The following is a 15,908-nucleotide window of genomic DNA, read 5'->3' on the forward strand; positions in this document are numbered from 1 at the left end:
AGAGAGACATGGTAGTAGAGGAGGAAGAGGGGAATAGAGAGAGAGAGACATGGTAGTAGAGGACGAAGAGGAGAATAGAGAGAGAGAGAGACATGGTAGTAGAGGACGAAGAGGTGAAGAGAGACATGGTAGTGGACAAGGAAGAGGAGAATAGAGACAGAGAGAGAGACATGGTAGTAGAGGACGAAGAGGAGAATAGAGAGAGAGAGAGAGACATGGTAGTAGAGGAGGAAGAGGGGAATAGAGAGAGAGAGAGACATGGTAGTAGAGGACGAAGAGGAGAATAGAGAGAGAGAGAGACATGGTAGTAGAGGACGAAGAGGGGAATAGAGAGAGACATGGTAGTAGAGGAGGAGGAGGGTAGGCAAGCGTCCCAAATGACACCCTATTTCTTAGTGCACTACTTTTGACCAGCATCTATAGGGATCTTGTCAAAAGTAGTGCCCTATAAGAATTAGGATACCATTTGGGACGCAGAGAGAAGAGACGGAATACATTGTAAATGAAGTGTTTTTGTCTTACCGTCAAGGTCATTCTCTGGTGTCTCTGCGGTGAACCACTCGCTGGCTGGGCCCGTGCCGTTAGCTGTCATGGCAGCCACCTGGAAACTGTACTGACTGCCTTTCTCCAGCCCTGAGAGGAGAGAGGATGTTGTCAAAGACATGTTAAACACAGCTAAACACAACAAAAACAGCTGTACTGAATGCCTTTCTCCAGGTCTGAGATGGGTGGAAGACAACGTCTAAGACATGTTAAACAGCTAAACACAACAAAAACAGCTGTACTGAATGCCTTTCTCCAGCTCTGAGATGGGTGGAGGACAACGTCTAAGACATGTTAAACAGCTAAACACAACAAAAACAGCTGTACTGAATGCCTTTCTCCAGGTCTGAGATGGGTGGAGGACAACGTCTAAGACAGGGTTCCCCCAACTGGCGGCCTGCGGGCAATATTTATTCCCCCCAAGTTTTCTGAACCAAAACAATTACATAATAGACTAAAAACACCAGGAAGTCGGCTTGAGAGAGAGACACCAGGAAGTCAGCTTGAGAGAGAGACACCAGGAAGTCAGCTTGAGAGAGAGACACCAGGAAGTCAGCTTGAGAGAGAGACACCAGGAAGTCAGCTTGAGAGAGAGAGACACCAGGAAGTCAGCTTGAGAGAGAGAGAGAGACACCAGGAAGTCAGCTTGAGAGAGAGACACCAGGAAGTCAGCTTGAGAGAGAGACACCAGGAAGTCAGCTTGAGAGAGAGACACCAGGAAGTCAGCTTGAGAGAGAGACACCAGGAAGTCAGCTTGAGAGAGAGACACCAGGAAGTCAGCTTGAGAGAGAGACACCAGGAAGTCAGCTTGAGAGAGAGACATCTTGAGAAATCTGTTCCCATTCACACACATAATAGAGAGAAACATGCGATCACATAGAAATGTAAGCAAGGTTTGAAATGATTATGTTTTAGTCAAACATTGTATCTGTTTGGGCATGTTGCGGTCAATTTGCCATCTACAAATGATTTGTAATTGAGACAGCTGAAACCTGTACTGACTGTTTTTCTACAGGCCTGACGTCAGCTGAAACCTGTACTGACTGTTTTTCTGCAGCCCTGAGTCAGCTGAAACCTGTACTGACTGTTTTTCTGCAGCCCTGAGACAGCTGAAACCTGTACTGACTGTTTTTCTACAGGCCTGACGTCAGCTGAAACCTGTACTGACTGTTTTTCTACAGGCCTGAGAGCTGAAACCTGTACTGACTGTTTTTCTACAGGCCTGACGTCAGCTGAAACCTGTACTGACTGTTTTTCTACAGGCCTGACGTCAGCTGAAACCTGTACTGACTGTTTTTCTACAGGCCTGACGTCAGCTGAAACCTGTACTGACTGTTTTTCTGCAGCCCTGAGACAGCTGAAACCTGTACTGACTGTTTTTCTACAGGCCTGACGTCAGCTGAAACCTGTACTGACTGTTTTTCTGCAGCCCTGAGTCAGCTGAAACCTGTACTGACTGTTTTTCTGCAGCCCTGAGACAGCTGAAACCTGTACTGACTGTTTTTCTACAGGCCTGACGTCAGCTGAAACCTGTACTGACTGTTTTTCTACAGGCCTGACGTCAGCTGAAACCTGTACTGACTGTTTTTCTACAGGCCTGACGTCAGCTGAAACCTGTACTGACTGTTTTTCTGCAGCCCTGAGACAGCTGAAACCTGTACTGACTGTTTTTCTGCAGCCCTAAGACAGCTGAAACCTGTACTGACTGTTTTTCTACAGGCCTGAGTCAGCTGAAACCTGTACTGACTGTTTTTCTGCAGCCCTGAGACAGCTGAAACCTGTACTGACTGTTTTTCTGCAGCCCTGAGACAGCTGAAACCTGTACTGACTGTTTTTCTACAGGCCTGACGTCAGCTGAAACCTGCACTGACTGTTTTTCTACAGGCCTGAGACAGAGATGCACAACAACGTCAGAAAGATATTTTTTTTACAGAAACACGACGACACAGAGATGTTAATAATAACCTTTTGTTATCACAAACCTGAGTCTGTAAAACACGGGGTAAACAGGACACCATCCCAGAGACCCTACAGGGTTCAATCCCCACAACAGCTTTTTCCCTCTCAACACATCCTCAGATGGTTGTTAATGTGCCTTCCTTTCTTTCTCTCCTTTCATTTGAACCCTTCAAAACATCTCTGCGTTTATTTTTCATGGAGGAATCTAAGGGCAAGAATATATATATATATATTTTTTTAATGTAACCTTTAATTTAACTAGGCCTACCCCCAGGCAAAAACCCGGACGACGCTGGGCCAATTGTGCGCCGTCCTTATGGGACTCCCGATCACGACCGGTTGTGATTCAGCCTGGATTCAAACCAGGGTCTGTAGTGACGCCTCTTGCACTGAGATGCAGAGCCTTAGACCGCTGAACCAGGGTCTGTAGTGACGCATCCAGCACTGAGATGCAGTGCCTTAGACCGCTGAACCAGGGTCTGTAGTGACGCCTCTAGCACTGAGATGCAGAGCCTTAGACCGCTGAACCAGGGTGTCTGTAGTGACGCCTCTAGCACTGAGATGCAGTGCCTTAGACCGCTGAACCAGGGTCTGTAGTGACGCCTCTAGCACTGAGATGCAGTGTCTTAGACCGCTGAACCAGGGTCTGTAGTGACGCCTCTAGCACTGAGATGCAGTGCCTTAGACCGCTGAACCAGGGTCTGTAGTGACGCCTCTAGCACTGAGATGCAGTGCCTTAGACCGCTGAACCAGGGTGTCTGTAGTGACGCCTCCAGCACTGAGATGCAGTGCCTTAGACCGCTGAACCACTCGGGAGCCAATAAGCTAAAGCTTCAATCTCCTTCAAACCACCAACACATCTCTGTGTGTTCATTGTTAGTGGCAGTTTCTGCACATTCCAAGGCTGAATATTCATCGCTGCAGAGAAATGATCAGTGGTTGAGTACATCATCGTTATTCTCTACAGATGACTGGAAATCCATCTTCTATTTGGGATAAAACAGGTCTTAATACGACCGAGGGACAGAGGGACAGACAGAGGGACAGAGGGACAGAGGGACGGACAGAGGGACGGACGGACCGAGGGACAGACAGAGGGACAGACAGAGGGACAGAGGGACAGACAGAGGGACAGACAGAGGGACAGAGGGACAGACAGAGGGACAGACAGAGGGACAGAGGGACAGACAGAGGGACAGAGAGGGACAGACGGACAGACGGACAGACGGACAGACGGACAGACGGACAGACGGACAGACAGACAGACAGACAGACAGACAGACAGACAGACAGACAGACAGACAGACAGACAGACAGACAGACAGACAGACAGACAGACAGACAGACAGACAGACAGACAGACAGACAAGCTCTGGTCAAAAGTAGTGCACTATATAGGGAATAAGGTGCCATAGGACTCTGGTCAAAAGTAGTGCACTATGTAGGGAATAAGATGCCTTAGGGCTCTGGTCTAAAGTAGTGCACTATGTAGGGAATAAGATGCCTTAGGGCTCTGGTCTAAAGTAGTGCACTATATAGGGAATAAGGTGCCATAGGGCTCTGGTCTAAAGTAGTGCACTATGTAGGGAATAAGGTGCCATAGGGCTCTGGTCTAAAGTAGTGCAGTATGTAGGGAATAAGGTGCCATAGGGCTCTGGTCTAAAGTAGTGCACTATGTAGGGAATAGGGTTCCATTGAGGACGTACTCTAGGATTAGCAGAGCACACACACTCGCCTGTGTGAAATTAATTTCTTCTAAGACCAAGAACCCATCTGAGACACTCATCACCAAACAATAAAAAAGGAATATTCTTTTCATCCAAATTCAGTATTGGAATTGAAATAATACCTTACGTCAGTAAAATAAACACATAGTTATCTCTGTTAAAATGAACACATAGTTATCTCTGTTAAAATGAACACATAGTTATCTCTGTTAAAATGAACACATAGTTATCTCTGTTGTGGTGTGTGGAGCTCACCCCCCCTTAATAACCCTGAGGCCCAGTACCCCCCCCTTAATAACCCTGAGGCCCAGTACCCCCCCCTTAATAACCCTGAGGCCCAGTACCCCCCCTTAATAACCCTGAGGCCCAGTACCCCCCCTTAATAACCCTGAGGCCCAGTACCCCCCCCTTAATAACCCTGAGGCCCAGTACCCCCCCCTTAATTACCCTGAGGCCAAGTACCCCCCCCTTAATAACCCTGAGGCCAAGTAACCCCCCTAATAACCCTGAGGCCCAGTACCCCCCCCCTAATAACCCTGAGGCCCAGTACCCCCCCCTTAATAACCCTGAGGCCCAGTACCCCCCCCTTAATAACCCTGAGGCCCAGTACCCCCCCTTAATAACCCTGAGGCCCAGTACCCCCCTTAATAACCCTGAGGCCCAGTACCCCCCCCTAATAACCCTGAGGCCCAGTACCCCCCCCTAATAACCCTGAGGCCCAGTACCCCCCTAATAACCCTGAGGCCCAGTACCCCCCCTTAATAAACCTGAGGCCCAGTACCCCCCCTAATAACCCTGAGGCCCAGTACCCCCCCCCCTTAATAACCCTGAGGCCCAGTACCCCCCCCTTAATAACCCTGAGGCCCAGTACCCCCCCCTTAATAACCCTGAGGCCCAGTACCCCCCTTAATAACCCTGAGGCCCAGTACCCCCCCCTTAATAACCCTGAGGCCCAGTACCCCCCCCCTTAATAACCCTGAGGCCCAGTACCCCCCCTTAATAACCCTGAGGCCCAGTACCCCCCCCTTAATAACCCTGAGGCCCAGTACCCCCCCTTAATAACCCTGAGGCCCAGTACCCCCCCCCCGTCTGTCTCTGCCTTAGACGCAGCCGCTCGCAAATTGAACAATCTATTTTCGTCTTCTATCCATATCAGCCGGAGCCTCCCATTAAGAAAACACGGATTTGTCACAAATGGCACCCTATTCCCTATATAGTGCACTACTTTTCACCAGGGCCCATATTGTACTGTATAGGGAATAGGGTGCCATTTGGGAGACAGATAAATACAGACGGTTGGTTTGCTGTCTGGTTTAACAACATATTCAAATAATATAAATCATTAATCAAATAAACAAATAAACTGCAGAAACAATAAATAATAATTAATTGTAATAATTATTATTTATTTTTCCTCTCTAGCGTAAAGTAGATAGGCGATTAAAATATGCAGTTTTTTATGTAGGAGGTGAAAAAAAACATACATTTTTCATCTGTAATATCCGACTGGTGAATACAGTGCTTTCGGAAAATATTCAGACCCCTTTATTGTTTCCACATTTTGTTACATTACAGCCTTATTCTAAAATGGACAACAACAAAAATAACTCAGCGGTCTACATATGACCCCATAATGAAAAAGTGAAAAATATTTGTTTTTTTTAAATTCAAATCTATTAACAATAAAAAACAGAAATACCGTATTTACATTAGTATTCAGACCCTTTGCTGTGAGACTTGAAATTGAGCTCAGGTGCATCCTGTTTCCAGTTATCATCCTTGAGATGTTTCTACAACTTGATTGGAGTCCACTTGTGGTAAATCCAATTGATTGGACATGATTTGGAAAGGAAGACATCTGTCTATATAAGGTCCCACAGTTGACAGTGCACGTCAGAGCAAAAACCAAGACATGAGGTCGAAGGAATTGTCTGTAGAGCTCCGAGACAGGATTGTGTCGAGGCACAGATCTGGGGAAGGGTACCAAAAACATTTCTGCAGCATTGCAGGTCTCCAAGAACACAGTGGCCTCCATCATTCTTTAAATGGAAGAAGTTTGGAACCACAAAGACTCTTCCAAAAGCTGGCTGCCCGGACAAACTGAGCTATCGGGGGAGAAGGGCCTTGGTCAGGAAGGTGACCAAGAACCCGATGGTCACTCTGCTAGAGCTCCAGAGTTCCTCTGTGGAGATGGACAATCATCTCTGCAGCACTCCACCAATCAGGCCTTTATGGTAGAGGGGCCAGACAGAAGCCACTCCTCAGTAAAAGGCACATGACAGCCTGCTTGGAGTTTGCCAAAAGGCACATAGACACTCTCAGTCCATGAGAAACAAGATTCTCTGGTCTGTTGAAACTAAGATTGAACTCTTGGCCTGAATGCCAAGCGTCACGTCTGGAGGAAACCTGGCACCATCCCTATGGTGAAGCATGGTGGTGGCAGCATCATGTTGTGGGGATGTTTTTCAGCAGCAGGGATTGGGAGACTAGTCAGGATCGAGGCAAAGATGAACGGAGCAAAGAACAGAGAGATCCTTGATGAAACCTGTTCCAGAGTGCTCAGGACCTCAGACTGGGGTGAAGGTTCACCTTCCAACAGGAAGATGAGCCTAAGCACACAGACAAGACAATGCAGGACTGGCTTCGGGACAAGTCTCTGAATGTCCTTGAGTGGCCCAACCAGAGCCTGGACTTGAACCCGATCGAACATCTCTGGAAAGACCTGAAAATAGCTGTGCAGCATTGCCCCCATCACCTGTGGACAGGTACCAGAAGTCTCACCTGTGAACAGGTACCAGAAGTCTCACCTGTGGACAGGTACCAGAAGTCTCACCTGTGAACAGGTACCAGAAGTCTCAACTGTGGATAGGTACCAGAAGTCTCACCTGTGGATAGGTACCAGAAGTCTCAACTGTGGATAGGTACCAGAAGTCTCACCTGTGGATAGGTACCAGAAGTCTCACCTGTGGACAGGTACCAGAAGTCTCACCTGTGAACAGGTACCAGAAGTCTCACCTGTGGACAGGTACCAGAAGTCTCACCTGTGGACAGGTACCAGAAGTCTCACCTGTGAACAGGTACCAGAAGTCTCACCTGTGGACAGGTACCAGAAGTCTCACCTGTGGATAGGTACCAGAAGTCTCACCTGTGGACAGGTACCAGAAGTCTCACCTGTGGATAGGTACCAGAAGTCTCAACTGTGGACAGGTACCAGAAGTCTCACCTGTGGATAGGTACCAGAAGTCTCACCTGTGGACAGGTACCAGAAGTCTCAACTGTGGATAGGTACCAGAAGTCTCACCTGTGGACAGGTACCAGAAGTCTCAACTGTGGATAGGTACCAGAAGTCTCACCTGTGGACAGGTACCAGAAGTCTCACCTGTGGACAGGTACCAGAAGTCTCAACTGTGGATAGGTACCAGAAGTCTCACCTGTGGACAGGTACCAGGAGTCTCACCTGTGGACGGGTACCAGAAGTCTCACCTGTGAACAGATACCAGGAGACTCACCTGTGAACAGGTACCAGAAGTTGTTAGGTTCGATGGCCTCCTGGTCTCCTCGTCGGCCGGTCTTCCGGTATCGGAGCTTATAGCCGGTGATGAACCCGTTCTGGCTGTTGGGAGGAGGGGGCTGCCAGCTCACCTTAATGCTCTGAAACACAGTCAGGGGAGAGGACACATGTTCACTACGTATTCGTGATCCCTGAGGGAATTGAACCAGCAACCTTGCTTCGCTGAGGCCACTCTCTTACCAATAGACCCAAATGCCCACCTGGTTTAACAAACCATCACATACAGTAGAAGAACCAACCATCCAAGACGTACACGCCAGGCGGTGTCTGAGAAAGGCCCCAAAAATTGCCATAAACTCCAGCCACCCGGGACTGTTCTCCATGCTCCCGTCCAGCAGGCGGTACCATGCTCCAACCCTGCACATTGAATAAGATACTGGTACTGACCTGTATATACAACCACTCCAGTACCCCCCCTGCACTGTTTTACACCTGTTGTATCCTGTGCATTTAACTTTGAAACGTGAAACTGTAAGCACACTACAGTCGTGGCCAAAAGTTTTGAGAATGACACAAATATTAATTTTCACAAAATTTGTTGCTCCAGTGTATTTAGATATTTTTGTCAGATGTTACTATGGAATACTGAAGTATAATTACAAGCATTTCATAAGTGTCAAAGTCTTTTATTGACAATTACATGAAGTTGATGAAAAGAGTCAATATTTGCAGTGTTGACCCTTCTTTTTCAAGACCTCTGCAATCCGCCCTGGCATGCTGTCAGTTCACTTCTGGGCCACATCCTGACTGATGGCAGCCCATTCTTCCATAATCAATGCTTGGAGTTTGTCAGAATTTGTGGGTTTTTGTTTGTCCACCCGCCTCTTGAGGATTGACCACAAGTTCTCAATGGGATTAAGGTCTGGGGAGCTTCCTGGTCATGGACCCAAAATATCAATGTTTTGTTCCCCGAGCCACTTAGTTATCACTTTTGCCTTATGGCAAGGTGCTCCACAATGCTGAAAAGGCATTGTTTGTCACTAAACTGTTCCTGGATGGTTGGGAGAAGTTGCTCTCAGAGGATGTGTTGGTACCATTCTTTATTCATGGCTGTGTTCTTAGGCAAAATTGTGAGTGAGCCCACTCCCTTGGCTGAGAAGCAACCCCACACATGAATGGTCCCAGGATGCTTTACTGTTGGCATGACACAGGACTGATGGTAGCGCTCACCTTGTCTTCTCCAGACAAGCTTTTTTCCGGATGCCCCAAACAATCAGAAAGGAGATTCATCAGAGAAAATGACTTTAGCCCAGTCCTCAGCAGTCCAATCCCTGTACCTTTTGCAGAATATCAGTCTGTCCCTGATGTTTTTCCTGGAGAGAAGTGGCTTCTTTGCTGCCCTTCTTGACACCAGGCCATCCTCCAAAAGTCTTCGCCTCACTGTGCGTGCAGATGCACTCACACCTGCCTGCTGCCATTCCTGAGCAAGCTCTGTACTGGTGGTGCCCCGATCCCGCAGCTGGATCAACTTTAGGAGACGGTCCTGGCGCTTGCTGGACTTTCTTGGGCTCCTTGAAGCCTTCTTCACAACAATTGAACCGCTCTCCTTGAAGTTCTTGATGATCCGATAAATGGTTGATTTAGGTGCAATCTTACTGGCAGCAATATCCTTGCCTGTGAAGCCCTTTTTGTGCAAAGCAATGACGACGGCACGTGTTTCCTTGCAGGTAACCATGATTGACAGAGGGAGAACATTGATTCCAAGCACCACCCTCCTTTTGAAGCTTCCAGTCTGTTATTCGAACTCAATCAGCATGACAGAGTGATCTCCAGCCTTGTCCTCGTCAACACTCACACCTGTGTTAACGAGAGAATCACTGGCATGATGTCAGCTGGTCCTTTTGTGGCAGGGCTGAAATGCAGTGGAAATGTTTTTGGGGGATTCAGTTCATTTGCATGGCAAAGAGGGAGTTTGCAATTTATTGCAATTCATCTGACCAGTCTTCATAACATTCTGGAGTATATGCAAATTGCCATCATACAAACTGAGGCAGCAGACTTTGTGAAAATGTATATTTGTGTTATTCTCAAAACTCTGGGCCACGACTGTACATTATAGATATAATAGACAATAATAATCAGGCTAGCTAATAAACAGGCTAAATGTACAATGTTAACACCATAACAATATAAACACCATAACGATATCAACACCATAACAATATAAACACCATAACAATGTCAACACCATAACGATATCAACACCATAACGATGTCAACACCATAACAATATAAACACCATAACGATGTCAACACCATAACAATGTCAACACCATAACGATATCAACACCATAACGATGTCAACACCTTAACGATATCAACACCATAACAATGTCAACACCATAACAATGTCAACACCATAACAATGTCAACACCATAACAATGTCAACAATGTCAACACCATAACAATGTCAACACCATAACAATGTCAACAATGTCAACACCATAACAATGTCAACACCATAACAATGTCAACAATGTCAACACCATAACAATGTCAACACCATAACAATATAAACACCATAACAATATAAACACCATAACAATGTCAACACCATAACAATGTCAACACCATAACAATGTCAACACCATAACAATGTCAACACCTTAACGATGTCAACAACATAACAATGTCAACAACATAACAATGTCAACACCTTAACGATGTCAACACCTTAACGATGTCAACACCATAGCGATGTCAACACCATAACAATATAAAATTTGACATTTTAGTCATTTAGCAGATATTAATCTAGTCCCATCCTCTCTCAGATCAGCCTGATAAAGTTAAATATTAATCTAGTCCCCATCCTCTCTCAGATCAGCCTGATAAAGTTAAATATTAATCTAGTCCCATGCTCTCTCAGATCAGCCTGATAAAGTTAAATATTAATCTAGTCCCCATCCTCTCTCAGATCAGCCTGATAAAGTTAAATATTAATCTAGTCCCCATCCTCTCTCAGATCAGCCTGATAAAGTTAAATATTAATCTAGTCCCATGCTCTCTCAGATCAGCCTGATAAAGTTAAATATTAATCTAGTCCCATGCTCTCTCAGATCAGCCTGATAAAGTTAAATATTAATCTAGTCCCCATCCTCTCTCAGATCAGCCTGATAAAGTTAAATATTAATCTAGTCCCCATCCTCTCTCAGATCAGCCTGATAAAGTTAAATATTAATCTAGTCCCATCCTCTCTCAGATCAGCCTGATAAAGTTAAATATTAATCTAGTCCCATGCTCTCTCAGATCAGCCTGATAAAGTTAAATATTAATCTAGTCCCCATCCTCTCTCAGATCAGCCTGATAAAGTTAAATATTAATCTAGTCCCCATCCTCTCTCAGATCAGCCTGATAAAGTTAAATATTAATCTAGTCCCATGCTCTCTCAGATCAGCCTGATAAAGTTAAATATTAATCTAGTCCCCATCCTCTCTCAGATCAGCCTGTTAAAGTTAAATATGAATCTAGTCCCACCCTCTCTCAGATCAGCCTGATAAAGTTAAATATTAATCTAGTCCCCATCCTCTCCCAGATCAGCCTGATAAAGTTAAATATTAATCTAGTCCCCACCCTCTCTCAGATCAGCCTGATAAAGTTAAATATTAATCTAGTCCCATCCTCTCTCAGATCAGCCTGATAAAGTTAAATATTAATCTAGTCCCCATCCTCTCTCAGATCAGCCTGATAAAGTTAAATATTAATCTAGTCCCCATCCTCTCTCAGATCAGCCTGATAAAGTTAAATATGAATCTAGTCCCACCCTCTCTCAGATCAGCCTGATAAAGTTAAATATTAATCTAGTCCCCACCCTCTCTCAGATCAGCCTGATAAAGTTAAATATTAATCTAGTCCCCATCCTCTCCCAGATCAGCCTGATAAAGTTAAATATTAATCTAGTCCCCATCCTCTCTCAGATCAGCCTGATGAACCCTCATGGATACAGAGGAATATATTAAAATCTACTGGCACCAGTTCCCCCATTCAGACAATCATCTTAATTGATTACAACAGGCTTGATTGCGGTAAAGGGAGGCTCGTTGGAGCTGTGTGTGTGTGTGTGTGTGTGTGTGTGTGTGTGTGTGTGTGTGTGTGTGTGTGTGTGTGTGTGTGTGTGTGTGTGTGTGTGTGTGTGTGTGTTGCTCTGTGCTCCAGCTCTGGAGGTTGGATTGGTGGCGATTAAGAGAGGCATGCACAAACACACACAAACACACACACACACACACACACACACACACACACACACACACACACACACACACACACACACACACACACACACACACACACACACACACACACACACACAAAAATTAAGAGAGAAACAGTCAGTGGCCTCGAAGAAGCAGCACTAATTATTCCACCAAACAGAACGGATCTGCACGGATACAATACACAGCCATTAGACCCCCCACCCAGCCATTCCCTATTGGTACAGGGAGACTGTAGCAGCCATTAGACCCCCCACCCAGCCATTCCCTATTGGTACAGGGAGACTGTAGCAGCCATTAGACCCCCCACAGCCATTCCCTATTGGTACAGGGAGACTGTAGCAGGCATTAGACCCCCCACCCAGCCATTCCCTATTGGTACAGGGAGACTGTAGCAGCCATTAGACCCCCCACAGCCATTCCCTATTGGTACAGGGAGACTGTAGCAGCCATTAGACCCCCCCCCCCACAGCCATTCCCTATTGGTACAGGGAGACTGTAGCAGCCATTAGACCCCCTCCCAGCCATTCCCTATTGGTACAGGGAGACTGTAGCAGCCATTAGACCCCCCACCCAGCCATTCCCTATTGGTACAGGGAGACTGTAGCAGCCATTAGACCCCCCACAGCCATTCCCTATTGGTACAGGGAGACTGTAGCAGCCATTATATATGCATATTATACTCCATGTATACAGAGTATATGCATATTATACTCCATGTATACAGAGTATATGCATATTATACTCCATGTATACAGAGTATATGCATATTATACTCCATGTATACAGAGTATATGCATATTATACTCCATGTATACACAGTATATGCATATTATACTCCATGTATGACACAATGCATTCATGATGGGAAGCTACAACTGGAAAAGAGACCAAGCTATGACGTGAATACTGCAACGCAGGCAGTATTTCATATTAATTGAGACTCGAGAGTGTGTGTGTGTGTGTGTGTGTGTGTGTGTGTGCGTGGTCTGTTACCTCTCTTTATTTATCTGTACTGTGCAGGTTGAAGAGGAAACCCTCCCTAACGCCTATTTATATTCATATCTAGTTAACCTTGCAAAGTGCTAGACTATAGCGAGCCATGGCCTGTTTTAAAACGTCACACAGACAGAATGTACGGTGCAGTGGAGGCTGGTGGTCGGGAACTATAGGAGGGACGGGCTCATAATAATGGCCGGAATGGATTCAATGAAACGGAGTCGAACACGTGATTTCAGTATGTTTGATGTGTTTGATACCATTCCATATATCCATTCCTGCCATTACAATGACCTTAGGGTTAGGTAACAGGGGTTAGGGTTAGATAACAGGGGGTAGATAACAGGGGTTAGGGTTAGATAACAGGGGGTAGATAACAGGGGGTAGGGTTAGATAACAGGGGGTAGGGTTAGATAACAGGGGTTAGATAACAGGGGTTAGGGTTAGATAACAGAGGGTAGGGTTAGATAACAGGGGGTAGGGTTAGGTAACAGGGGGTGGGGTTAGATAACAGGGGTAGGTAACAGGGGGTAGGGTTAGATAATAGGGGGTAGATAACAGGGGTAGATAACAGGGGGTAGGTAACAGGGGGTAGATAACAGGGGGTAGATAACAGGGGGTAGGGTTAGATAACAGGGGTTAGATAACAGGGGTTAGGGTTAGATAACAGAGGGTAGGGTTAGATAATAGGGGGTAGATAACAGGGGGTAGGGTTAGATAACAGGGGGTAGGGTTAGATAACAGGGGTTAGATAACAGGGGTTAGGGTTAGATAACAGAGGGTAGGGTTAGATAATAGGGGGTAGATAACAGGGGGTAGGGTTAGGTAACAGGGGGTAGGGTTAGATAACAGGGGTAGGGTTAGGTAACAGGGGGTAGGGTTAGGTAACAGGGGTAGGGTTAGATAACAGGGGTTAGATAACAGGGGTTAGGGTTAGATAACAGGGGGTAGGGTTAGATAATAGGGGGTAGATAACAGGGGGTAGGGTTAGATAACAGGGGGTAGGGTTAGGTAACAGGGGGTAGGGTTAGGTAACAGGGGGTAGGGTTAGATAACAGGGGGTAGGGTTAGGTAACAGGGGGTAGGGTTAGATAACAGGGGGTAGGGTTAGATAACAGGGAGTAGGGTTAGGTAACAGGGGTTGGGTAACAGGGGGTAGGGTTTATGTAACAGGAGGTAGGTAACTGGGGTTAGATAACAGGGCTTAGATAACAGGGGGTAGATAACAGGGGGTAGATAACAGGGGTTAGATAACAGGGAGTAGGGTTAGGTAACAGGGGTTAGGTAACAGGGGGTAGGGTTAGATAACAGGGGGTAGGGTTAGATAACAGGGAGTAGGGTTAGATAACAGGGGTTAGGTAACAGGGGTTAGGGTTAGATAACAGGGGTTAGATAACAGGGGGTAGATAACAGGGGGTAGATAACAGGGGTAGGGTTAGATAACAGGGGTTAGATAACAGGGGTTAGGGTTAGATAACAGAGGGTAGGGTTAGATAATAGGGGGTAGATAACAGGGGGTAGGGTTAGATAACAGGGGTTAGATAACAGGGGTTAGGGTTAGATAACAGAGGGTAGGGTTAGATAATAGGGGGTAGATAACAGGGGGTAGGGTTAGATAACAGGGGTTAGATAACAGGGGGTAGGGTTAGATAACAGGGGTTAGATAACAGGGGTTAGGGTTAGATAACAGAGGGTAGGGTTAGATAATAGGGGGTAGATAACAGGGGGTAGGGTTAGGTAACAGGGGGTGGGGTTAGATAACAGGGGTTAGATAACAGGGGGTAGGGTTAGGTAACAGGGGTGGGGTTAGATAATAGGGGTTAGATAACAGGGGTTAGGTAACAGGGGGTAGGGTTAGATAACAGGGGATAGGGTTAGATAACAGGGGTTAGGGTTAGATAACAGGGGTTAGATAACAGGGGTTAGGTAACAGGGGGTAGATAACAGGGGTTAGGGTTAAATAACAGGGGGTAGGTAACAGGGGTTGGATAACAGAGGGTAGGGTTAGATAACAGGGGGTAGGGGTTAGATAACAGGGGGTAGGTAACAGGGGTTAGGGTTAGATAACAGGGGTAGGGTTAGATAACAGGGGGTAGGTAAAAGGGGTTAGGGTTAGATAACAGGGGATAGGGTTAGATAACAGGGGTAGGGTTAGGTAACAGGGGGTAGGTAACAGGGGGTAGGTAACAGGGGTTAGGGTTAAATAACAGGGGGTCGGGTTAGATAACAGGGGGTAGGGTTAGATAACAGGGGGTAGGGTTAGATAACAGGGGTTAGGGTTAGATAACAGGGGGTAGGGTTAGGTAACAGGGGTTAGGTAACAGGGGTTAGGGTTAGATAACAGGGGGTAGGGTTAGATAACAGGGAGTAGGTAAAAGGGGTTAGGGTTAGATAACAGGGGATAGGGTTAGATAACAGGGGGTAGGGTTAGGTAACAGGGGTAGGTAACAGGGGGTAGGTAACAGGGGTTAGGGTTAGATAACAGGGGGTAGGGTTAGATAACAGGGGGTAGGTAAAAGGGGTTAGGGTTAGATAACAGGGGATAGGGTTAGATAACAGGGGGTAGGGTTAGGTAACAGGGGGTAGGTAACAGGGGGTAGGTAACAGGGGTTAGGGTTAAATAACAGGGGGTCGGGTTAGATAACAGGGGGTAGGGTTAGATAACAGGGGGTAGGGTTAGATAACAGGGGTTAGGGTTAGATAACAGGGGGTAGGGTTAGGTAACAGGGGTTAGGTAACAGGGGGTAGGGTTAGATAACAGGGGGTAGGGTTAGGTAACAGGGGGTAGGGTTAGGTAACTGGGGGTAGGGTTAGATAACAGGGGTTAGGGTTAGATAACAGGGGTTAGATAACAGGGGGTAGGGTTAGATAACAGGGGTTAGGGTTAGGTAACAGGG

The 15,908-nt window shown here is 46.4% G+C and overlaps 1 protein-coding gene across 1 annotated transcript in view; it reads right to left on the bottom strand.

Annotated features, from left to right (window-relative positions):
* The window catches only part of LOC106591943 (netrin receptor DCC), a 384,214-nt gene that overhangs the window by 128,886 nt on the left and 239,420 nt on the right, over positions 1-15,908 (bottom strand). The window contains 2 exon segments of the mRNA XM_045703220.1: positions 523-633; positions 7,739-7,880. Of these exon segments, the coding sequence (XP_045559176.1) occupies positions 523-633; positions 7,739-7,880 (253 nt within the window).

The sequence above is a fragment of the Salmo salar genome, chromosome ssa01, assembly GCF_905237065.1.
Source record: "Salmo salar chromosome ssa01, Ssal_v3.1, whole genome shotgun sequence".
Lineage (NCBI taxonomy): Eukaryota > Metazoa > Chordata > Actinopteri > Salmoniformes > Salmonidae > Salmo > Salmo salar.